General features: G+C 45.4%; 1 protein-coding gene across 1 annotated transcript in view; it reads right to left on the bottom strand.

Moving 5' to 3' along the window:
- The window catches only part of LOC119459753 (uncharacterized), a 40618-nt gene extending 27106 nt beyond the window's left edge, over positions 1-13512 (bottom strand). The window contains exons 1-3 of the mRNA XM_037721372.2: positions 13428-13512; positions 12583-12595; positions 5387-5490 (exon numbers count right to left, since the gene is read on the bottom strand). Of these exons, the coding sequence (XP_037577300.2) occupies positions 5387-5490; positions 12583-12595; positions 13428-13473 (163 nt within the window). The 5' untranslated portion in view covers positions 13474-13512. The remainder of the gene's footprint in view (positions 1-5386; positions 5491-12582; positions 12596-13427) is intronic.
- Positions 13513-25325: the final 11813 nt, after the last annotated feature.

The raw sequence follows: 25325 nt of genomic DNA, 5'->3' as shown, positions 1-25325 counted from the left end.
CACCACCTAGATAGATAGCACAGGCCTACGCACTACGATCTATGACGTCATGTTACCAGGCCCGAAATTTCCATTGCCAAGGCTGGCGTGACGAAAGCGGTGACTTCAAAATCACCGTTGCTTGCACGGGAGCATCGCCATTAGATTCTATGACAGTCGGGCCAGGTAGCATGACGTCATGGATCGGAGTGCGTAGGCCTTATGGGAGGCGATGGAGACGGGAAGGGGGGTGGGGTGTGTTTTGCTCCCGCGGCTGCTGCTCACGGAGCTGCCGCGCCGCCGTATCTTGAAAGCGATCTGCGATATGGACGAGGTGTGAGCACGCGGGGGCCTCATCTTCAAAGCGATCTGCGATGGGGACACGGTGCATTCGCCGAGTGCCGGTAGCTTCGTATGCGCTGTGCTTTCGACGATGAGTTGGCGTTGAAGCGAGAGCCAGCGCGAAGGTGAATTTGCTCGCTGCCGCTGGCACGCTTTCTCACTCCAGCGTTCTCACGAGTTTCCGCGGTCATCGAGCGAGATTGTGTTCATGTTTACCGGTATGCGCGTGACAGCGTGCTTGTTTATTTAGTAAGCGAATATTTACAACTTAATACGGCCGATAAAACTACTATCCTTACTTCGTATATCTGTCTATTAATTTGCTATCGCAATTGATGATTTGCCTTTCGGGCAAAGCTGCCACTTTCTTTAACAGCGGAGTTGTTTCAGCCGGCCGTTAATCCGTTAGTCGTCCACAAAAATGTGGGCCGATCGTGGCGGTAGTGCAGAAAGGGTCCAAGCGCAATGGCACATATCTCTGTGAACTAGCGAATCTGAACCTGGCTGCGTCTAGATAAGCATGTTTGAGACTACTTAAGCTTAGTCAGTCATCGATAGCCAATCAAGAGCTAATTGATAATCGATCAATAATTGTTAAATTTCGGAAAATGCTGGGGATGACTTGGTAATGCTTAGCCTAGCCCAAATACGTAGCCAATACCTTGCGATAGTCAATTGTCAGCCAATAAATAGATAATCGTTAATCGATCAATTATCAATAAATTCCGGAAAATGCTGGGGATAACTTAGTAGTGCTTAGCCGAGCCCAAATATTTAGCCAAAACCTTGCGATAGCCAATCAATAGCTTAATCAATAATTGATCAATAATCAATAAATTCCGGAAAATGTTGGGGATGACTTGGTAATGCTTAGCCTAGGACAAAAGCCAGGACTACCTAGGTACCCATCAGCTCCGCTGTCTCTTTAGGCTTGCGCCTCCAGTGCAAGCTACGCTATCTTTTTTTGTTTACGCTTATGCGTTAACGCTTACGTGTATGAGTGTTTCTGTTCTCAACAATAGATTTACTGCATAAGGTGATTCGCAAGGCTACGCTTGTCAATTATCAAATAATCGATTACCAAAAGGACTGAGAAGGTGGTTCCGTGTGGTTTTAACGCGATATCGTTAAGGGTCCCGTGTCGCAGAAAACCCGGCGTCGGCGTCAGTGTCGGCGTAAGCAACGGCGTCCGTGGCATCCGTGGCGGAGAAATTCATCCCGAACCATTCCGACCGCACAGGCACTCAACGAGGCGCAAGGGGTTAGTGACCAAAAATAGAATTTTTTGAAGTAAAGTCCTTCAGAAAATCGCAAAGTACGACTTAACTGCAACTTACAGACATCATAGGGTCCGATTGTGATTTGAATATAAAAGAAAAAAGCATGATAAGCAACCAGGGATCTTTGAATGCTATCGCGTTCCACTATTAAAGGCGAAGCTTAAACGTCCTCCAATTCTGATGGTGCGCGGGTCGGCTCAAGCAAGCAACGCTCACGCAAAAATTGTGCACACGCGGGTGCATCGGGGCAACAGCAAACAATTAATAAAAAAAGCCGGCAGATCCCACGCCCTGTCGGAATCGACGTTATGTGAAGCAGTGTTCGGGGAGCCTACCAAGTTAATGAAACGACGGTGAGAGCACCAAGACGTAAGTGGCTGTTTCATGACCTACATGAGACGCATGTCATGACATTCATGTCATGACATTCATGACCCATCATTTATGTCCGCACCTATTTCATTGTTCTTTTAGCGTTAATCCTTTTTCGCTGAGTCATTGTCCTTTTTGTTGAGTCATGCTCATGATTTTGACTTCTACCATGATCCTTTAGTGTTTCCTTCACTTAGCACCCACGTCTGAACTCATTCCAGTGGTGTTTGAGTGTTAATCTTTTTTCGCAGAGTCATTGTCTTTTCTGCTGCGTCTTACTCATGAGTAAGACTTCTACCATCATTCTTTATTGTTTTCTTCACTTAGTACCCACATCCGAACCTATTCCAGTGGTTCTTGAGTGTTAATCTTTCTTCCCTGAGGCATTGTCCTTTTTTTTGAGCCATGGTCATTATTGAGTCCTTATTGTATTTTATCTTTATCGTTACTATCATAACATTACGTGCACCCATTGCCATCATTAATTCTCGATTCTGTACCACTTTGGTTTTTTTTTACCCATGAGAACACCAATAGATGTAGGTGCTGTTTCATGACCTAAATGACACACATGTCATCCCCTATCATTTATGTTCGTCATACACTCTTGTCATAACATGCCAATTTTGGTACATACCAGAAGTTAACGGAACGACCATGAGGGTGCCAAGACGGAGGCGGCAAGATAGATAGATAGGCAGGCAGATAGATGGATACTCTCAAAGTGGCAAATGTTTGCCGAGAAATGTTTCGCATTTAACAATAAAAAACGGGCCTTTACATTTTGTTATAACACGGGTCATATTGCCCCTGAAGAACTGTCTTCCCAGCAATGCATTTGTATTTAGAAGTGAAGCCGACTTTAAGGGGATCGATGTAAGCTTGGTCTTTGTAAGATGGCTTTCCCATGTTGTATGTTGCAGTGAAGCCTATTTATAAAACAAATACGATGCGAATGGGGCCCGATAACACTATCGCGTTCCACTCTTAAAGGCTAAACTTAAACGTACTCGAAATTTTTAAGGGTTTAAGCGCAGACCCATTTTTTTAAACGTGAGGCATTTCTTGGCGAACATTTGCTTTTTGACAGTATCTATCTATCTAACTATATATCTATCTATCTATCTATCTATCTATCTAGCCGCTTACGTCTTTGTGCTCTCATGGTCTTTTCGTTAACTTGGTACGTACCCGAATTGGCATACTATGACAGGAGTGTATGAAGAACATAAGTGATAGGTCATGAGATGAATATCATGACATGCGTGTCATGTAGGTTATGAAACAGCCGCCTACGTCTTGTGCTCTCATGGTCGTTTCGTTCACTTGGTAGGTACCAAAAATTGGCATAGTATGACATGAGTGTATGACCAACATAATTGATAGGTCATTACATAAATGTCATGACATACGTGTCATGTAGGTCATTACAATGACCCAGTGAAAAAATATTAACACTCAAAAACCGCTGAAATTGGTTCAGACGTAGGTACTAATGAAGGAAACACTAATGGATGATGGTAAAAAGTCATAATCACGAGCATGACTCAGCAAAAATGGCAATGACTCAGCGAAAAAAGATTAACACCCAAATACCACTGAAATAGGTTCTGACATGGGTACCAAGTTAAGGAGACACTAAAGGATGGCGGTATAAGTCATAGTCATGAGCATGCCTGAAGCTTTCGCTTAAGGTCTCTTAGGCCTAGCAAAAAGGACTCCTGAGGAACTCATGGCATGAATGTCGTGACATGTGTGTCATGTGGGTCATGAAAGAGCCGCCTACGTCTTAGTGCTCTCATGGCCGTTTCGTTAACTTGGTAGGATCCCCGCACACTGCTTCGCATAACATGAATTCCCACAGGGCGTGGGATTTGCGGGTTTTTTCAGGAATGTTGCATATGGTGTGTAATGTGTTGCCCTTTTACATGCTTTTGGTTCGTAGCAATTAGAAATCGGAGGACGCCTAAAGTTCGCCTTCAAGAGGAGAACGCGATAGCGTTATCGGGACCCATTAGTTCGCATACAGCAATTAGGCTTCATTCACTGGAACACTGAACGCGAGAAAGCCAGCTTACAAAGAACAAGCTTACACCAATCCCTTTAAAGTCGGCTTCACTTTTTAACTGAAATGCATTGCTGGAAAGACGTTTTTCCAAGGGAAATATAAGTGGTCTTATAATAAAATGTGAAGGCCCTAGCACTTTTTATTATTATCTTATTATTTGTTTGCTATTGCCTCGACGCGCGCCGGTCTGGTAGAAATGCTAGAAAAGGGGGTTGTGTTTGAGTGTCCTCGTAGCAGAATTAGGTTTTCTGTACATTCAAATTACAATCCGACGCCGATTGCTGAATAATCCGATGGCGAATCCGACGCCGAATGGTAAAGTCGTACTTTACCATTTTTCTGACGGATTTCACTGTGACAAATTCAATTTTTGTCCACCCAAACCTTGCACTACGTGGAGGGCCTGCGCGGTCGATGTGGTTGGATGATTTTCTCCGCCAACCGCGGTCACACGCCGGTTGCCGACGCCAGATTTTCTGCGACAGGGGGCCCTAAACGCTACTGCGTTAAAAATACATATTAATATACCCCTTTGAAGATGATGTGGCCTTAATAGCTAGGAATCATGTTTCTTACAGAAAATCAGCATGCTGCGGCGAAACAACTTATGCAGTCATCACGTGCATTTGTTCAAGTTAGTTTCCACGCGCGTAAGTGATAAGTGAAAACAGGTTGCTTTGATTTTAGTGTCCATTTAGTTGCTTTGTCTTCCTTAAGCTTTATCACTGAAATAATCTTCTTTCTTGCTTGAGAAACAGCATGTTCGCATTGCTGGCGCTGTTTAAGTACCACTTAGCGGATTGAGTTGTAAACTGTTGCAATCACAGTTCCTATATCGGCAGTCTGAAACGTTTTTAGACATTTACAAGCGACATATCATCGAATGATAATGCGTATTTTTGAGACAGCTCAATTGCCGTTAACAACCATGACAAATAACCCACGGCGGTGCGAAGACGTGTCGCTAAAAGCAGGTCATGTACGTGGATGCCCTCATCCTCCCACTGAAAAAGTCCTTTCTATTGTTTGTTTCAGCCATTTTGAACCTAACACTATAGAATGTGCGTACTGATGCGTTTCTTGTTCTTTTCTTTTTAATCTTCTCTTGTTTTCTAATCTTTCCTGCCCTTACGCCATTCCCCTATGCACAGTAGCCAACCGGACACTTAACCTGGTTAACCTCTCTGCCTTTCACCTCCTATTTTCTTTCCTTCCTTCCATGAACCTACCGTTCAAGCTGTAGTTGCCTAGGAGTGATGAATCGCCAGCGTAAGTTTGCCGGGGTGAGCTGTGGACGCAAGCGCTACCGAAAACCGATGCGCTAATCGATATAAGAAGCACTCACCGCCCAGCCACGTGAAGACCGAAAAGGCAGCCCAGGCCACTAGGAGGGCACCGGCGAAAAATCCGACGGTGAGCAGGATGCTTTTGTTGTCCCATATCATGGGCCTGCAGCACGGTGAGGGTTTTCTGATTATATGGGATGGGATTTCGATCGTGCGTTCTCTCTTGCGCAAACTTAAAAAAACGATTTGCAATTTAAGCTGAACGGAAAGCGCTGAAAGCGATACCAAGGTTTAGCATTGCACTGAAGGTGTCTAAGAGTGCTGACGTGATAACGAGTGCGGCAACGAAAGCTGCAGGCGTCGCAGCTTCATGGTGAACAAGAGGAGTCCGAAGGAAGACCGTCAGCGCATACGTTTGTGCACAGACCTCAGTACAGCTGTGGAAACCAACAATGCTGCCCTGGATCCCAACTGAGCCGATTCACCGGAGCCTGCAACTGCGTCAACTTAGCATCGTGACGTTCCAGTCAAATGCAATTCACGTCTTTAAGGCACGGGTATGGTCCGATGTAGGGAGCCTATACATACAAACGCTCTTTTAGGGTGTGGACAACACCAAAATGTTAACGCGGTAGCGTTCAGGGCCCCATGTCGCAGAAAATACGGTGTCGGCGTCGGTGTCGATGTCAGCGTTGGCGGAGTTTTTCCGGCCAAGGAAATTACAAGGTAAATATACCTGGTGGCGAAGCTTCCATATAAGCCCATACGTTCAAAACGTGCTGGTTCATTTGCGGTTCATGGGGCTTAACGCCATCTGTGTGAGGAGGGAACACTTCCGGCGGAAGAAAAAATAATTTGACGTCATACCCGTGAAAACAAAAGCGACGTCATTTTGTTTTCAAAAGCGCGAAATTTGTTCTATAAGGCCTCCTATTAGAGCTGTACATTCAAATGCCCCGCCATTCGACGTGATGGGCGTTTCAAACTTTAAGCGCGGAAACCGATGCAGAAAACGTTCAGCCGTACGGGTGTCGAAACCGCACCCTTGAGGGAAACCTACTTTGTTTCGAGGCCGAAGAACGCTTTGGGCGTAGACTGCTCGCCCTTTCGTCGGACGGCAAGCCTGCCGACCAGCGCTGTCCCACGAAACCAACTGAAGTAAACAACTATTTGGCGTTCGCGACTCGCTACTTTTGAGTGAACAGGTTAAGAAACATTGAAACTACCTGCGTCACCAAATTCAGATAAACGTCGACAAGCAAAGCAACACAACATGTGAGGGGGGCGTGAACTTTACGAGCGCACCTTTCTGTCCACTTCAAGAGCTGCATCGCATTGCAAGTGATAGCGGTGTCAACGCCCGCCGCTATATCGGTGGGCGCTCTTACGGTGGGCGCTGAAAAAAGGTGTTTATTGATAATGATCAAGTAAAATACAGTTCTTTTTTCGCCATGCATACATAAAATTGATTAGGAATTTTATTTTCGTTCAATGAATGTAACTGTGTCTCGCTTTAATTAAAAAACGCTTTTTTTTCTTTCTCAATGTTTGTTCCCTCCAAACATAGTCGCGATTCAATCGCTGCTCCCATAACCACCCTTGCTGATGTCGGTGACAATTCGTTCTGAACTGCTTTTCGCCCGAAGCTTCGCGATCATTTGGATCGACCTTGGAAATTATCCCGAACACGCCGACCTCGCAGGCCCTCCGCGTGGCGCAAAGGCGCTGGCGAACTAATTGAATTTCTCAAAGTAATTTGCGCTAGAAAATTCGTAAAGTACGACTTAACCACAACCTTCAGGCATGATAGCGTCGGATTGTAATTTGAATATACGAGAAAACATAATTCTTTTAGGCGGAAAATCGAACACAAAACCCTTTTCCAGCATTCATACAGCGGCGCGCCCCATCTTGCAAAAACGCCATCCAGATGGCGCTCGCCTCCGCGGCAGCGTAGGCAGCCTACATTCAAGCGCTGTTTTACATGTAGGCTCCCTACGGCAGCGCATGCAGGCTCCCTACGGCAGCGGCGCGCCGATGCGAAGTTGCAGAAAAAAGAAAGCTGCAGTTGCTGGGAAGCCTGACAAACAGTCAGGGATCTTTGAATGCTATCGCTTTCCGCTCTGAAAGGCGAAGCTTTAGCATTGTCGCATTAAGGATTACAGCAATAAAGCATTACATCATTAAGCATTGTCGGTGCCTTCCACTTGTACGTAATATGTAAAGGGTGTTTTTCGAAGTGTGCTGTAATAAAGACTGTGCTTACTAGCCTGTTTAACTAAAACGTAGACGTACCGTTTACTGCACTCAGATACGCTATATGGCTATGGCTGCTGCGGCCAAAGTTTATTAAATAGGTGTATTAGTTTCACGTCACCAAGAGTTACGCGAAGTGTTATCTGTCGGCTATTCGTTCGCCCTTTTGAGTCCACATCTTATAATTCGTCCGAAAGTTTAACCCGCCAATTTAGCTGGTGCAGGCAAGTACCCTTACAAAGGATGTCACCACCCTAAAACAGCGCTTGCATGTAGGGTTCCTAGTCCGACGTAGCGCCAGCGCACGCGCCCGCGCACACATGATACGTCACGTTGGCAAGAACAACAGCGTCTATAGATCGACGCACTGGCGCAGCCAACATAACTTGACGCGGCCAACGGGCCCGACGTCAAGATGGCTCTTGCTCCATCCGCGTGTTGGTCGCGTCGACTACGCTGACCCACAATGCATTGCGCGAAGCAAAATTGGCAGATCCCACGCCCTGTGGGAATCCATTTTGCGAAGCAGTGTGCGGGGAGCCTACCAATTTAAAGAAACGACCACGAGAGCACCAAGACGTAGGCGGCTCTTTCATGAGCGACATGACAGCATGTCATGACATTCATGTCATGAGTTCCTCAGGAGTCCCTTTAGGTAGGCCTAAGAGACCTTAAGTTAAAGCTTTAGTCATGCTCATGACTATGACTTCTACCACCATCCTTTAGTGTTCCTTCACTTAGTACCCATGTCAGAACCTATTTCAGTGGTGTTTGAGTGTTAGTCTTTTTCGCTAAATCATCGTCATTTTTGCTGAGTCATGCTGATGATTATGACTTATACTAACATACTTTAGTGTTTCCTTCACTTAGTGCCCACGTCCGAACCCATTCCAGTGGTATCTGAGCGTTAATCCTTTTTCGCTAAATCATTGTCATTCTTGCTGAGTCATGCTCATGACTATGACTTCTAACATCATGATTTAGTGTTTCGGACACTTAGTACACATGTCCGAACCGATTTCACTGGTTTGCCAGTATTATACTGTTTTGGCTGAGTCATTGTCCTGTTTGCGGATTCATGCTCATGACTATTACTTCTACCACCATCATTTAGTTTTTCCTTCACTTAGTGCCCACGTCCGAACTCATTCCAGTGGTTTTTGAGTGTTAAGGTTCTTTTTCGCTGAGTAATTGTTATTTTTGCTGAGTCATGCTCACGATTATGACTTCTACCAGCATCCTTTAGTGTTTCCTTCATTAGTACCCATGTCCGAACCAATTTCTGTGTTTTTTGAGTGTTAATACTTTTCGCTGGGTCATTGTCATGACCTACATGACACGCATGTCATGACCTATCAATGATGTTCTTCTACACTCCTGTCATACTATGCCAATTTTTGTACCTACCAAGTTAACAAAATGACCATGAGATCACAAGACGTAGGCGGCTGTTTCATAACCTACATGACACGCATGTCATGATATTCATGTCATGACATATCATTTATGTTCGTCATACGCTCTTCTCATAGTATACCAATTTTGGTACATACCAAGTTAAGGAAACGATCATGAGAGCATGAAGACGTAGGCGGCCAGATCAAGATAGATAGATAGATAGATAGATAGATAGATAGAAAGATAGATAGATAGATAGATAGATAGATAGATAATAGATACTGTCAAAGTAGCAAATATTCGCCAAGAAATGCTTCGTATTTAAAAAACGCGCCCATGCCGCTTCGCCGACGGTCGTAGACAGCCGTTCAAAGCTGCGCGCGGGTTGGTGATCGTTGTGCGCATGCTCCCAAGATAGCAGCCGATGGCGAGTGCTTTGAAGTGTAGAGGGGATGTCATTTCGAGTGGTGCAGCGCACCGGCGTAGCGTGACTGGCCGCAAGCGACGCTCGCCTGCGCGCCGATAACGTCTGACTATAAAGGGGCCTTTAGAGATGTTCAAGCTGCCATGCACACTAGTGATGCAGAACTATCAATAGCATTATCGATACTATCGATAGTTGAGTCACTATCGAACTATCCATGGTAAAAACAACTAGCGATAGCGCTATTGACAGTAATTTTGACAGTAACACCGATACTATGAAATCAACCTCGCGAACTCATTTCAGCAGAAACTATAGGTTTCCAGAGTGCGTGGTATATGGTGGTGGTCTTGACAGGACCATATATGACAGGACTCTTCATTATCGCAGTCTACCCGTCACCGAGCTCTGCAGATGTACCCTACGTACAGTTGCTTGATAAAGTGTTAATGTCGCAAATGTCCTTGTTGTGCGGGCAACAGCGACCCGAGACGCACTGTTTAGCGCGCCTGCTTCTGAGTTGAATTCGAGTGGAATTATTACTTCGGCACGTATTCTTGCTGTGTTTGAAGTAGAGCACTGCACGGGCCGATTTTTGCAGCCCTGGCCCGGCCCGGGCCCGTTTTCACGTTCGGCTGCCCACCCGAGCCCGACCAAAAGTTGTATAGTGGGAACCGGGCCCGGCCCAGGGCCGGAAACAATCTATTGTCTCGAAGAACGTATGCCGCGGCCGACCGTGAGGAATCCCGAAACAGGTTTGAACGAGTGTATGCACGTGTAGTGCGGTCGCTCCACGCTCGGCTGTATCGGGGGGGCGCGGGGGGGGAGGGGTGAGGTTCATTAGGTATGGCAAAATTTGTTGTTCACGGTCTATTGGTGCGACCATGTCTGCGTAGTCCCGAGAACTCTGGCCCCTATTCGAGCGCGATGGCTTGCCTGATTGGCTTGAATAGGCGATTGGTACAGAGGCTTGCGTCTCCCACGGGTCCGCGGGCCCCTTGAATTCTGTAGGAACACACTTAAGGAAGGGGTTTGGAGTCGTTTTGAGTGAGCAGGGACACAGCAGCCCACGGCGCCACTTCACCACGGGAGACCAGGCCGGTCAGGCAGGCCGTCGACGATCGGTATGACATCATTTCATGTATAATATTTGTGTGTACAGTTTTAAGGAACCAAGTTAATGCCAAGTTAAATAAATATAGTTTCTTCAAATGTTACTTGTTGTTGTCGTCGTGCCTGCCGATCTGCACCTGCCGCTGCCAGAGCTCATCCCTCTTCATCGTCGTGTCCCTGGTGAGCTGATGCGTCCGAAAACTAACTGCTGCGTCCCTTCGCTGCACTATATTACCCGCCCGGCCCGGCCCGCCACCCCTTTCCTTTAGGCCTGAGCCCGGCCCGAGGCCTAAAAAGACATGCTTTTCAGAGTCAAGACACGTGAGGATAACTCGCTGCACTTTACCTGCAGACCAGAAAGTCCGAGCCCGGCCCGGGCCCGCGTCAAAAAACCGAGCCCGGCCCCGGCCCGGGTCAAAACGCACATGCCGTGCCCGAGCCCGGCCAGAGCCCGTGAAAAAACTGCCCTACACGGCCCGGCCCGGGCTTCCGGGTAAGCCCTAGCCCGTGCAGTGTTCTAGTTTCAAGGTCAGTGCTTGAACTGAATTGAAGCTGCATAGACATAAAAGCAAGGTATCCCTTAACACAGCAGTTGCCCACTATGATTTGTTCCGCAGCACACCACTACAGAGCTCTAAACAAGTCTGTTCACGAATGTAGATACGTACAAGGTCGTGCACTCTAAGTACGAACACGGCGCAGCGTGGCCGTGCTCCGCGGAGCGCCAGCGCACACGGCGCGGCCACGCATCAAAGCTAAGCGGCGCAGGCGCATAGGTAATTAAAGGCGGAACTTCTGGCGTCTGCTAAAGCACGTCGTGCTCCGGCCCTTAAGCGGACGACACACGACACGAAGCCCTACCTGCAAGCCCCTACCAACGACCCTGTGCATACAAGGACGTACAAGGCCTACCGATAGTGCTATGGATTTAACAGCGACTGCACTATCGGTGGTAACGATAGTACTATCGATAGTGCTGTTGCTAGTTTATCGACAGCGGACGACAACGACACGAAGCCCTACCTGCAAGCCCCTACCAACGACCCTGTGCATACAAGGACGTACAAGGCCTACCGATAGTGCTATGGATTTAACAGCGACTGCACTATCGGTGGTAACGATAGTACTATCGATAGTGCTGTTGCTAGTTTATCGACAGCCATACTATCGATAGCCTTTTTACAATATCGATAGTTTCAAAAAATCTATCAATGCTATCGATAGTCAATTTACCTGTAGCTTTGCATGACTAATGCACACAACTGTGACAGGGTGACGGCGCTGGCGCGAATACGTCTTGATGGTCCGTATATATAACTGCCATCGCAATAAAAAGCTGGCCATTTGTTGATGTGATTCTCGAATTACGGTAGAACCACCGCGGGTCAGCTTTGTGTGCAAGATATGAGTTCACTGGTTTGATTTAAGGCAGCGGTGACCACGTTTAGGTGCAGGGTAAATACAAAAGTACTCATGCATTTATATTTAGCTGCAGGGTATTCAGCCATATGTGGTAAAAATAATCCAGAGCCTTCCACTCAGGCATTTCTGACAGCCCCAGTCTTGTTTTGGCATTGTTGCGTGAAATCCCATGAATAAATAATTGAATCAAGTTGTGGTGCTTTCTTCCAGATAGGATAATAATCTTGTTTCATTTATTTCAATTGCAGGAATACCGCTGACGCCTGCATCATTATACTTCTATGTTTCTCTTCCTCAAGCACTCGATTTTGACGCCTGAAGCTTTTGCTCAGCGAAGCAACAGAAGTGCTGCATGTATGCCAACACAATTCACGAAATCGTGTTCGTACATTTCTCCGACAAGGTTTCAAAATGGCGACAAATATTATAACACGTCTTAGCATAGGCGTCACCTTCGCATTGTATAGAATGTATGTGAAACGGCTTTAATTCGTTGTTATCAACTTTCCGATTCTTTGTAATGTCTTCTAGTCATAATTCCTAAATTGGAAGACATAATTTTGTATTCTCTTCAATTCATCAATAAAATGAATATTAAGAAAAGCCCTGGAATGAGGCTTCAGGGCCATTGTTTGTACTTACAAGTCATCGTATGCTGAAAATGAGAAAGAGTGTCTGCTGTATCAACCATGTCTATATCAACCATGTCAAATCTGCAAGTTATGCTGATTTGAGTTACCTCTGTGAACACCGGTGCATCAGCTAAAATATGCGCCTGGAAATAATTGCGAAGGTGCTTGGAAAAGTTGAAGCCGTTCTTAATATTTACTTACTAAGAGTTCACATAGATATTGTAAAAAATTATGCTGAAACACCTAACAAAATGTCAAATGCCCTAATGCGTTTCCTGGTGGCCTTCCGCAACTGACGTAATAAATTCATATTTTAATAGTTTTCTGGTACTACAGGAATGCGAAACGAAAGAACATCTTAAATGACAAACGCTACGGGAGACCTGACCCAAGGCGATCAAGCAGTAAACGTAAACAAAATTTAGTTCCGCTGGCAGTATTCACCGCACGGAGCTAAATTAAATGAAAGGACGTTTATTATCCATGGACTTAATTTTTCCCCCTTGGTCTGGGAAAATGTATAAGGTTAACTAAAGCAGTTGTAAGGCTAGAGCAAAGTTAAATACAAAGGCTGGGTTACATCGCTAAGAAACGCTGTCTTGTGTGCACACAGGCTGCAGAAAGTACGGTAGTGCAGTAGCATGCTCCAGTGATGGTAATTATCCTAGGGACGTGCGGACGGAAACGTCATGAACGCTTTTGCCCACTCGAAAGAGCGCGTAGCGGTAACAAGCGCCGAGCAATTCTTGCCGCTTCAATCCTGCTTCCTCAGATTAAATTCTTTGCGAACAAGGTTGCTTAAATTTGCCTTCTCCAAACTTGCGCGAAAAGCTCAGCGATTTAAGTTTTGCTTACATTTGTCTCTGTTAGCAGATTCCTCCGTGGTGTCCCCCGATGCCATGATGTCGAGCCTAGATGTTGTCTTCGGCGCGGTACAAATCTCTTCTTCGCAGCAGCGCATACACCTCGCGGCCGAAGAGGACAAAGTGAAATGAAATCCTGGGGCAGATGGCTATTACCTATCCCAGAAACAAGGGATTACCTCGTTAATATATGTTGCATATACGTGCACGAGCATATTTCGATTAGTGATTATCGAAAAAGAAATTATAAAATAAAAATTGTGAAAATTCATAAATATTGAGTAAGCTATCTCTGAGACACTCTTGATGCACTTGTTTCCATTCCTGATGTTATTTTGTTTTTTCATTATTGTCTTGTGTTGCCAAGACTGAATAATGAATTACGCATTGCTTTATTTATGGTAGTAGTCTCAGTATTATTTTAGTATCTTAATAACACACGGTACAGTGGTTTCCTGCTATTTTTATTGCGATAGCAATTATATAGACACACCAAAGCGGAATTCTGCCTTCGGCGTCGTCGTCGTCATCGCCGTCGCCGTGAGGTTCCGTATGACGTCAACGGCGATGAAATCGTCGCAGCGCTGCGGACGCTGTATGTACGAATGAAAGGGCGCGAGGGACGCGTGCTTTCACGGAGAGCGAACGCACGTCGCAGGGCAAACGCGCGTTCTGCGTCGTGCTCCCTGAAGAGCTGCAGAATTAAGCGTCTCTATCCTCCTATCCATATATAGACAGTAAACGCGACTTTTTCTGTCGCGCGAAAGGCTGTGGGGGGACGGGAGGGAGGGAGGGGAGGCGATGTTTAGCTGCGGCACCAAATGCGTATTTATCTAAAAACGCCGCACGCGTTTGGTGCGAATGCGGGCAAAATGCCGACGGCGTCGACAACAGTTCTGCGCGTTGCTCCTGCTGCTGCATGTCGAAGTTTATACAGCTGATAAAAATATCATCCTTAATCCGTACAGCTCTCTACTAATTTGCTATCTCAATTGATGCTTCGCTTTAGGGTAAACTATATATAATCGGCCTGAATGTATTCGCTTTCTTCAGTTGATTCTTTATCAAAACTTAACACAACTTGTACATGAACCTACGCGGAAGGATAGCGTTTTAGATCTAGTTCTAACTAACAGTCCTGAAATTGCTAACACACGCGTACTCGAGGAAATCAGCGATCATAGGGCTGTCCATTGCTTGGTTTCACTTCCACCTGCAAACAAATCAAAAACTAAAAAACAACTACTGAACTACACGCGTGCCGACATAACGAAGTTGAACAGTATGCTACAGGATTTTGCAGCCGATTTTTACGAGTACTTTGACGACCGTACAACTTATGAAAACTGGTGCCTGTTTCGGAACAAACTAAAAGAAATTGAACAAACAAAGAAATTGAAGCTGCTTGCGTGCCTAAAGTAACCATAACTTCTAGAACAGATGACCCATGGTTCACGCGAGACGTGAAACGTTCCCTTAACAAGAAGAAAAGGATTTACAGGAAAGCGAGTCGCTCAAAGTGTCCTCAAGACTGGGCAGCCTACGAAAACAATGCTGTTTTAACACAAAGTGTCATTCTCCAAGCTAAAGACAAATACTTTAATGATACGCTCCCTAACCTTATGAAAACGGACCCCAAAAAATTTTGGAATATCGTGAACCCTAAAAGTATCCATTCATTACCGGTATTGACGAGGGAAGACGGCAGCACTTTAGCGATTGAACAGTGTGCCGAAAAATTTAATAAACACTTCACTGAAGTATTCACTAACGAACTTCCACTGAATGATTCGCTGTCATTGTCGCAGCTGACCTTTTCGCACCCTTTCCCAGCAATCCTAATTACAGAACACGGCGTTGCTAGCGCCATCAATCGGCTTCCTCACAAAACCAGTCCCGGACCAGATGGCATCAGCGCCAAACTACTTAAATTAACCTACCACCATTCAGCTAACCTGCTCGCATCAATCTTCCAGCAATCCCTTAATTCTGGCTGTATACCGGACGACTGGAAATCTGCATATGTAGTTCCTATATTCAAATCTGGCTGCAGAAATCACCCTAACAACTACAGGCCGATTTCACTTACGTCCATTTCGTGTAAGGTACTTGAGCACATCATATATTCACAGGTGATGGGTCATCTGAGCCGTAACAATTTACTTCTCAACACCCAGCATGGTTTCAGCGAAAAATTATCATGCCAGACACAACTATTCGAACTTGTGACAGACCTGCACACAACCCTCCATATGTCCGCCTACATCGATGCCATTTTCATAGACTTTTCAAAGGCTTTCGACCGTGTTCCTCATAATCGACTAATGTTAAAAATACGTATTCTGGGTCTCGACGAGAGAACGACTGCTTGGATCCAGGAATTTCTAAACAGTCGGTGTCAGTCAGTTAAACTTAAGGATTACGTATCTAAACCGACACGAGTAACATCTGGGGTACCGCAAGGGAGTGTGCTGGGTCCTCTCCTATTTTTAGTATACATAAATGACATAGCCTCTAACATAAGTTCGTCAATCCGTCTTTTCGCAGACGATTGTGTTATTTATAAGAAAATAACTAGCATGGCCGACGTCGCAGAACTACAATCTGATCTCTCAAGGTTAAAGGAATGGTGCAGTAATTGGCAAATGGAAATTAATGTCGAAAAAACCAAACACTTAAAATTTACTAACATTTCTTCTGCATGTCCAAACTCTTATAAAATAAATGACATAGTAATAGAAAAAGTCACGTCATTTAAGTACCTGGGCGTCATACTTACTTCCGATTTAAGCTGGGCTGCCCACATCGAGCATGTTACCAATAAGGCTTTCAAGAAGCACGGCCTACTTAAACGACGTTTGCATTTCAGTAATAAAGATACAAGACTGCACGCTTTCAAATCATTGATTCGGCCCTCTCTAGAATATGCTTCTATCATATGGCATCCTCACCTGGCAGGTCTGACTAACATGCTCGAAATGGTACAGAACAAGGCCGCGCGGTATGTCACGTCATCCTACTCACGTTTCATAAGCGTTTCATCACTAAAAGCTGAACTTGATCTAGCTACGCTTGTCATGCGAAGGCGACATGCTCGACTATCGTTTTTTTACTCACTTTACCACAGCAACACAACGTTCGCCCAATCGCACCATTTTCCAGCCCCTCATACTTCAACCCGTCTCGATCATGCGCACAAAGTATCACCCATTTTCGCCCGGACGAACAAGTACCAAAATTCGCCTTTAGTATTGTGCATCAACGAATGGAACTCCCTGCCGTCCAACATAGCCGAGATATCAGATGCTTCAATGTTTCACTCTTCGCTGCTGGGTTATTTACAAAATGGGAAACATTCCTAAACTGTATCTGCCTGTCTTTGTTTCATATGCGGAATTTGTACACTATATTTATGCAGTGTTCTTTCCAATGTATTGATGATCAGTGGTTTAATGGCCATGTAACAAATCGCTGTGTACTCGTTATCAATGTATTTCGTAGATTATCTTTTTTCTGTGCTATTCTAGACACCTTGGTTCAAATGAACATGCTCTTTCTTTTTCCTGCTTTGTATTAAGTATTGTTGTCTTCCATTTATATTGTTTATACATTATATTTATGTACTCACCTGAAATCCCCCCCTATGTAATGCCCACTTGGGCCTTTAGGGTATTGAAATAAATAAATAAATAAAACTGCGACAGTTTTTTTATGACAACCACCGCCAGTATACGCACCAACTGTCGTAGAAGAGCTCACAGTTTTCCAATATAGAAGATCAAAACATTGCAATAAACTGAAGCTTGGCGGGCAAAAGAAATGTGAATATTAAAATATTTTTGCGGTTGCCAATCTTTCTTTTGTTTTTGTTTTTAATTGGTTCTGACTACGTAAATTCGTTGATGTGGTCTCATACCTCAGAATAATTTTTTTATAGTTACACACTTTAGAAGAACATACTTAGTTCGTGAAAAGGTTTATCATCATCATCATCATCGTCAGCCTATATTTTATGCCCACTGCAGGACGACGGCCTCTCCCTGCGATCTCCAATTACCCCTGTCTTGCGCTAGCGGATTCCAACTTGCGCCTGCAAATTTCCTAACTTCATCTTCCCATCTGGTTTTCTGCCGACCTCGACTGCGCTTCCCTTCTCTTGGTATCCACTCTGTAACCCTAATGGTCCACCTGTTATCCATCCTACGCATTACATGGCCTGCCCAGCTCTATTTCTTCCGCTTAATGTCAACTAGAATATCGGCTATCCCCGTTTGTTCTCTGATCCACACCGCTCTCTTCCTGTCTCTTAACGTTAGTCCTAAGATTTTTCGTTCCATCGCTCTTTGTGCGGTCCTTAACTTGTTCTCGAGCTTCTTTGTTAACCTCCAAGTTTCTGCCCCATATGTTACCAGCGGTAGAATGCAATGATTGTACACTTTTCTTTTCAACGACAGTGGTAAGCTCCCAGTCAGGATTTGGTAATGCCTGCCGTATGCACTCCAACCCAATTTTATTCTTCTGTAAATTTCTTTCTCGTGATCAGGGTCCCCTTTGAGTAATTGACCTAGATAAACGTGCTCCTTTACAGACTCTAGAGGCTGACTGGCGATCCTGAATTCTTGTTCCCTTGCCAGGCTATTGAACATTATCTGTGTCTTGTGCATATTCATCTTCAACCCGATTCTTACACTTTCTCGATTAAGGTCCTCAATCATTTGTTGTAATTCGTCTCCATTGTTGCTGAATAACACAATGTCATCTGCAAACCGAAGGTTGCTGAGATATTCGCCGTTGATCCTCACTCCTAAGCCTTCCCAGTCTAAGAGCTTGAACACTTTTTCTAAGCATGCAGTGAATAGCATTGGAGAGATTGTGTCTCCTTGCCTGACCCCTTTCTTGATAGGTAACTTTCTACTTTTCTTGTGGAGAACCAAGGTAGCTGTGGAATCCTTGTAGATGTTTGCTAAGATATTCACGTATGCCTCCTGTACTCCTTGATTACGCGATGTCTCTATGACTGCTGGTATCTCTACTGAATCAAATGCCTTTTCATAATCTATGAAAGCCATGTAGAGAGGTTGATTGTACTCCGCAGATTTCTCGATTACCTGATTTATGACATGGATATGATCCATCGTAGAATATCCCTTCCTGAAGCCAGCCTGTTCTCTTGGTTGGCTGAAGTCAAGTGTTGCCCTGATTCTATTGGAAATTATCTTGGTGAATATTTTATACAATACTGAAAGCAAGCTAATGGGTCTATAATTCTTCAGTTCTTTAACGTTTCCCATCTTATGGATTAGTATAATGTTTGCATTCTGCCAGCTCTCTGGTACACATGAAGTTGTGAGGCATTGAGCATAAATGGCCGCAAGCTTTTCAAGCATGATATCTCCTCCATCTTGGATAAAATCTACTATTATTCCATCTGCTCCAGCAGCTTTTCCCCTGGTCATGTCTTTCAAGGCCCTCCTAACTTCAGTGCTACTTAAAGAAGGAGCCTCTGTATCCGGTTCATCACTATTTTGAATGAAAGTAGCTTGGCTGTTTTGGGCACTCTACAGGTCAGTATAGAATTTTTCCGCTGCTTTTACTATGTCATCGAAATTGCTGATCATATTACCATGCTTATCTTTCGGTGCATACATCTTGCCTTGTCCTGTGCCAAGCTTTCTTCTTACTGATTTAATGCTGCGTCCGTATTTTACGGCTTCCTCAATCTTTCCCATGTTATAATTTGGAATATCCCTTACTTTTTTCTTGTTGATTAGTTTTGAGAGTTCAGCGAGTTCTATCTGATCTCTTGAGTTAGACATTTTCATGTTCTGTCGTTTCTTTATTAGATCCTTTGTTTCTTGGGAGAGCTTACCTACTGGGTTGCCTTGGTGCCCTACCTCCCCCTTCAATTGCTGCTTGTGAGATCAACCTAGTTACGGTTTCATTCATTACCTCTATGTTGTCTTTATCTTCCTTTTCTAAAGCTGCATATTTGTTGGCAAGCACGAGCCTGAATTGGTCTGCTTTTACCCTTACTGCCTCTAGGTTGGCCTGTTTCCTCTTGACTAATTTCACTCTCTCTCTCTTCAAATTGAGAGAAATCCTAGACCTCACTATCCTATGGTCACTGCACTTAACATTACCTAACACTTTACATCCTGCACTATGCTTGGATCGGCAGAGAGTATGAAATCTATTTCACTCCTTGTTTCTCCATTAGGGCTTTTCCAGGTCCACTTCCTGTTGCTGCGCTTCCTGAAGAATGTATTCATTATTCGGAGCCTATTCCTTTCAGCGAATTCTACTAACATCTCTCCTCTTGCATTCCTAGAATGGATGCCGTAGTTGCCCATTGCTTGCTCACCAACCTGCTTTTTCCCCACTTTTGCATTGAAGTCGCCCATGACTAAAGTATACTGAGTTTGCACCTTTCTCATTGCCATTTCCACATCTTCATAAAACTGTTCTATTTCTTCATCATCGTGACTAGATGTTGGGGCATAGGCTTGTACTACGTTAATTTTGTACCTCCTATTCAGCTTTATTACGACGACTGCTGTAGAATTCATCAATGTTGCCCGCTATGTTGTTATGCACTAGAAATCCTACCCCGGATTCTTTCTTATCTGGAAGACCTCTGTAGCAGAGGACGTGGCCGTTAGTCAGCACTGTGTAAGCCTCACCAGTTCTTCTAACCTCACTAAGGCCAATAATATCCCAGGCAATTCCTGATAATTCCTCAAATAGTCTTGCTAAGATAGCCTCACTCGAGAGGGTGCGCTTGTTGAACGTTGCCAGGTTGAGTTTCCATTGGCGGCCTGTCTTGACCCAGAGATTCTTAGCACCCTCTGCCGCGTAGCAGGTCTGACCGCCGCCTTGGTCAGGTGCTCCGCAGCCACTGAGGCATATGGGTTAATTGTCAGAGTCATGAGGGAGGTAGTGGTCGAATACTGCACCAGGGAGGCCAATTGCTGTTCTGGTGAGGGAGTCACTTTGATGAAGCTTAGTGGGCCTTCATAGTTTGGTTGCACCTGAACTAGTATAGCCCCACTAGCTCTCGGCTATATATATATTTTTTCTTGCCGGTGTCAGGCACCACTCCATGCCTGAAAATGTGGTGGACTGGAGTAGGATTCGAACTTACGACCTTCAGATTTGAGTCCGGCTATTCTACCTCTGCTCCACGCCGCCACTTTTTTGAAAAGGTTTATAGTAGGATGCAACTTGAAGAATGTCGCAGTTTCGCACGAAAGGCGAAGCATCAATTGCGATAGCAAATTAGTAGACAGCTGAGCGATGTAAGGATACTCGTTTTATCAGCTGTATAAACTTCGACATGTAAACAGCACCAGCAACGCGCAGAACTGTTGTCGACGCCGTCGGCGTTTTGCCCGCGTGTCGCACCGAACGCGCGCGGCATTGCTGACTGTTGCCGGTGCCTCTGGCGGCAGCTCGGAGGTTTTGGACGAGATCAGAATGGGACACTCGTCGAGCAGCGTCGGAAGTCTTTACCACCTTCTCGCCTCGCAACATTTTTATATAAATGCGCATTTGGATGGCGCTGCTAGACGTTGCCTGCCATCTTTCTTTCCCGTCCCCCCACGGCTTTCGCGCGACGGAAGACAAGTTTGCTCCCCGCCGTGCGTTCGCTCCCCGTGAAAGCACGCGTCCCTCGCGTGCCTTCACTCGCACATACAGCACACAGCGCGGCGACGCCGACGGAAGAAATCCGCTTGGAGTGTCGATATAATTGCTATCACATTAAAAAAAACAGCAGTTGGCAAAATTGACACACGGATCGCGCGGGTTGTGTTACTGCGCCAGCCAATCACAGAAGCAAACAAAATTGTCGCCATGCGACCTTTTCAAAATGGCGTCGTACTTGATACGACTGTACTTCTCGTACTTGCGCGCTCCACTATAATATAGATGAGTGAATACCTATAAAACTACGCATTTATAATTTAATTATTGTGGTTACCGCGTTATGTACTTAACAGGGAAAGCGTTTAAGTACAAACTATTTGCGGGCTCTCGAAGGAACAGTGGCTGGCGGTTATGAGGGCGTGGGCCGCACTGCAAACTTAAGTCTCACTGCAGAGTACTCTCACTGCAGTATCCTACAGTCTCACTGCAGTATCCTACAGTATCCGACCATAGCAGGTTCACTATAACTTTCTGAAGGCATTGTAACAGGTTGCCGTGGCTGAGATCAAGCTTTATCAATAGGCAATGGCTAAAAGTACGCCCAAAGACACCCTCAAATATTCTTTACAGGTATGGTAAAGGGATCCGCCAGTGTCTTCATGGAAGTACGTCCGAAGTTTATCTGGTTTTTCCATAGTTCACGTTAAGATACGTCGAGCATAAGCACGCTGAACAGCTAAATACATGTTTCGCTCGCGTCAGCGCTTATTCAGTGTGTGTTGTGGTGCGCCATACATGTTTCGGCGCAGTCCGTGCTGACCGGCTACTCATGACTGCTGTAACAGTGGCATCTGCTTCTTTAGCAATTATGCGCGCTTTCACAGCAAGAAAATCTCATTACATTCGGTGCCCCTAGAGGCCATACTATGACAACATGTGCTTATCGCAAATAGAGCAATGCTGTAATTACGCTACGCTACCAATCCACCAATTGATTGGTGGAAATCCGTTACTTTTCCAGCATTGCACACTTTAGAAGATGTTGATGTCGAAACTGCAACCCCAACATTAATGGAATCGTTAACTAATGAAAGTAGCACAACTCATCTCGGTTCGATTAGCTTTGTGGACAGCTCTTCAAGTTGTCTTCAGTTTTCGTTCGCCAACAGGCGCGGGTGACCCTGGTCGTACCGTTTCCTTTATCGCTCAAACCAGTTGTTCCTTTACGCTTCTCCGAAGGACTGGTTCAGTCACACCGCTAGGCAGACAAGTAATAAAATCTTAAAAATTGGTAGGGCGAGTTATGGCACAGCATGAAACGACGCGGTTCTGCATACGTTTGTAATCATTTCCGGCCGTGTAATAGAATGTACACACTTCTACGCTTCTACTTTGATGCCTAATCGTCTGCTTGAAGTATACTTACAGTATACAGCAGCTTCAAGTATACAGCATTCACTATAGTGAATGCTGTATGGATATCGGTGTTGCGCAAACGTGATGGGAAACACATGTACAGTATAGCTCACTTCGATGGTACACAGTGCCAGCGCGGCTGAGGGCTCACTTCCCTAACGAAACATGTAGTGGCTGTTTGTGTTCAATACGTTGTAGATTCACGTATATAGAGTACAATATACTACATACAGGAATTGCTTCTCAGAAACGCCCAAATAAAAGAAAATTATCCGGCAGAAAGCTGAACAGCTTCCAATCAGCCAGCAATAGTAAAAATACAGTAACTGGCGCAAATCGGTCTGTATTTTTTAAAGCGCTGCCGCAAGATCTCAAATATCTACGCTGTGCACTAGGGTTGAATACCAAATTCCCTACATTTATTGTTCTTTTATTTCTACTTTTTATCCGCGTTAGTTTTCCTGACGACGCAAAAGCTTTTCACCTTTTAAATGTACAATGCAAGGCGACTGTGCGTCATCCCTGCTGCCGGACTGCCACACGCATTCGACCATCGGGTGAGGCGTTTAATTTTCTTGCGCCTTTGTAGTATGCTATACACAGTGACTGTAAAAACAGCAGAATAAACCTATTATTCAAAGGGTGCAATAAACGTATTCAACCATGTTTGTATGATCCGATGGTGCACAAGAACTGGCTTGCTGTCATTTGTGATTATCATATCCAAGTGGGGAAAATGTTTTAGACTTATCAGAGATACTGCCGGAAAAAAGAATGATAAAAAAATCTAGTCGACCATGAATCAAACTCCGGACGGCAGCGTAGCAGGCAGAGACGTTAGCAGAACGTCGCCGGTGAAGTATTAGTTTTTGTCATTCCACCTGTGGTATGAAGAATTGCCTAAGAACAGTTAGGACTTTGCCTCGGTCTTTTTGCGGATCTCGCGTTGCGTAGGCTGAGACAGATAAACATCGTTATTACGTAAATGAAGCTTTGGAGGAGGGTCCTCATTCCAGAATGCCTTGATCTCGGGCCGTGACCTGGGCCCCCGCAAACAGCCGTTGTTGATCCTCGAGGTCGGAGCTGACCAAGGCTCTCTCCGAAAGATCGTTGGTTTGATAAAATTTGGGGAATGTAATGGCGCCTGAGGGCAGAAGCGGCACTGCGGAGAGAACTATGTGCCTGAGGGCAGAAGAGGCGCTGAAGCGGCATTGCGGAGAGAGAATTATTTAAGGGCTATGAGGCGATATTTGGTTGGGTGTTGGAATGTATTAACTGTAGAGCTCGGAGTAATCGCTCCTGCTCTCTAGATAGTTACTCGTGTGGGGGTGCGTATGTTTTGCGGGTTAGCTTGTAGTGTTGTGTGATGACTTCGTACGAGACAAGAGGGTGCATGCCCTCGGCTTCGGATTCCTCGCCGTCGGTTCGGTGGGCCAAATTTAGAGCGACGTGGTTGGCGACCTCGTTTCCATGACGGTCGTGATGAGCTGGCGCCCAGATAATCATGACTTAACTCGTTGGCGACTTTTTAATAATGATTTTAGCGTAGTGGCATGAATTCTGCCGCTAGCGAAGCTGCGGCACGCCTGTTGGGGGTCGGTCACTATGACTTCAACCTCTGTTTGAGAGAGCGTGAGGGCTATGGACGCTTCCTCTGGTTGGAGGGGATTGTTTTGGGGGTGTGAAATGCTTCTCCGATGTTTTTTGTTGACGATTACGGTGGCTGCTGTGACTGCACGTCTGGGGTGAGACCTCACATCCGTGTACGCTGTGGAGGGTTGACTCCCGTATTGCTTAAGTATGGTTAGGGGCCGGGCCTCCCTTCGCTGTGCGTGGTCGACTGAGTGAACGTTGCGAGGTAGGGGAGGTATGTTGATGTTGCTCCGGATGGCAAGGGGTAAGCTCACAGTCAGAGGTGGTGGATGGCTTATTGGGGCAGAGAGCCCCAGGCGTAAGAGGATGGACATCCCCACTTCCGTAACCGCCAACCTTGTTCGCTGGCTGGATAAATGTGCCCTCGGCCGAGTTGTGCACTTCTAGTTGTAGTAGGCGTTCTATGAACCTACTGATCGGCAGGCCCATCGCGGGCTTATATTCCTTTCTAATCGTTGCGTTGATTTTCTTGAATTCCGTCGCGTTGAGTAAAGCGTATGGAATAGCGTAAGTTATTTACTTATTTATTTACAGTAAACCCAGGGCCCAGAAGGACGTTACAGAGGCGGTGGGTACAATAAACAATAAAAAAACACGTTCATGCAATTATTAGTATTTAGAGTGATAAATTCAATATATAATCAGTTATTGCAATCTTGAAAGATGATGCCTCCTCGACGCTGGTGATGGAGGGGGCAAAGCGGTTCCACTCGGCACTCGTTTTTGGCAAAAATGAATCGGAGAAAACATTTGCGCGACAGAAAGGAATGAACACGACGAATGCTTGGACAAGCCGAAGCGTGACCGCCTCCGCCATGCCTCTTGTCTTGGTTGTTATTCGCTGGATCATGTGGGTAACTTGGGCTCTTGTATTCTTAAGCTTGTTAATTAATTTTGTGTTGTTGTGATGGTACTGGGAAAACCATTCCTAGTACCTTTACGCTCTGAGAAGGAACGATGGGGTGTCCCTCCAGTTGTATGTTGATAGCGGGCGAGTCAGATGCGTGCTTCTTCCGCGGTGAGACCAGGAGTAGCTCCGAGTGTTTAAGAGGGCTGTTGAGGCCACATGACTTAAAATGGTCGCTCACCACGTCTGCCGCTGCTTGCAAGCGGCTCTCAGTTGCCCCGATTGACCCTGTGGACGACGAGATGGTAATGTCGTCGGCGTATAGGCCAT

This window comes from Dermacentor silvarum, chromosome 7 (assembly GCF_013339745.2).
Source record: "Dermacentor silvarum isolate Dsil-2018 chromosome 7, BIME_Dsil_1.4, whole genome shotgun sequence".
Lineage (NCBI taxonomy): Eukaryota > Metazoa > Arthropoda > Arachnida > Ixodida > Ixodidae > Dermacentor > Dermacentor silvarum.
The sequence above is the reverse complement of the archived record's forward strand: the minus strand, read 5'-3'. Positions and strand labels throughout refer to the sequence as shown.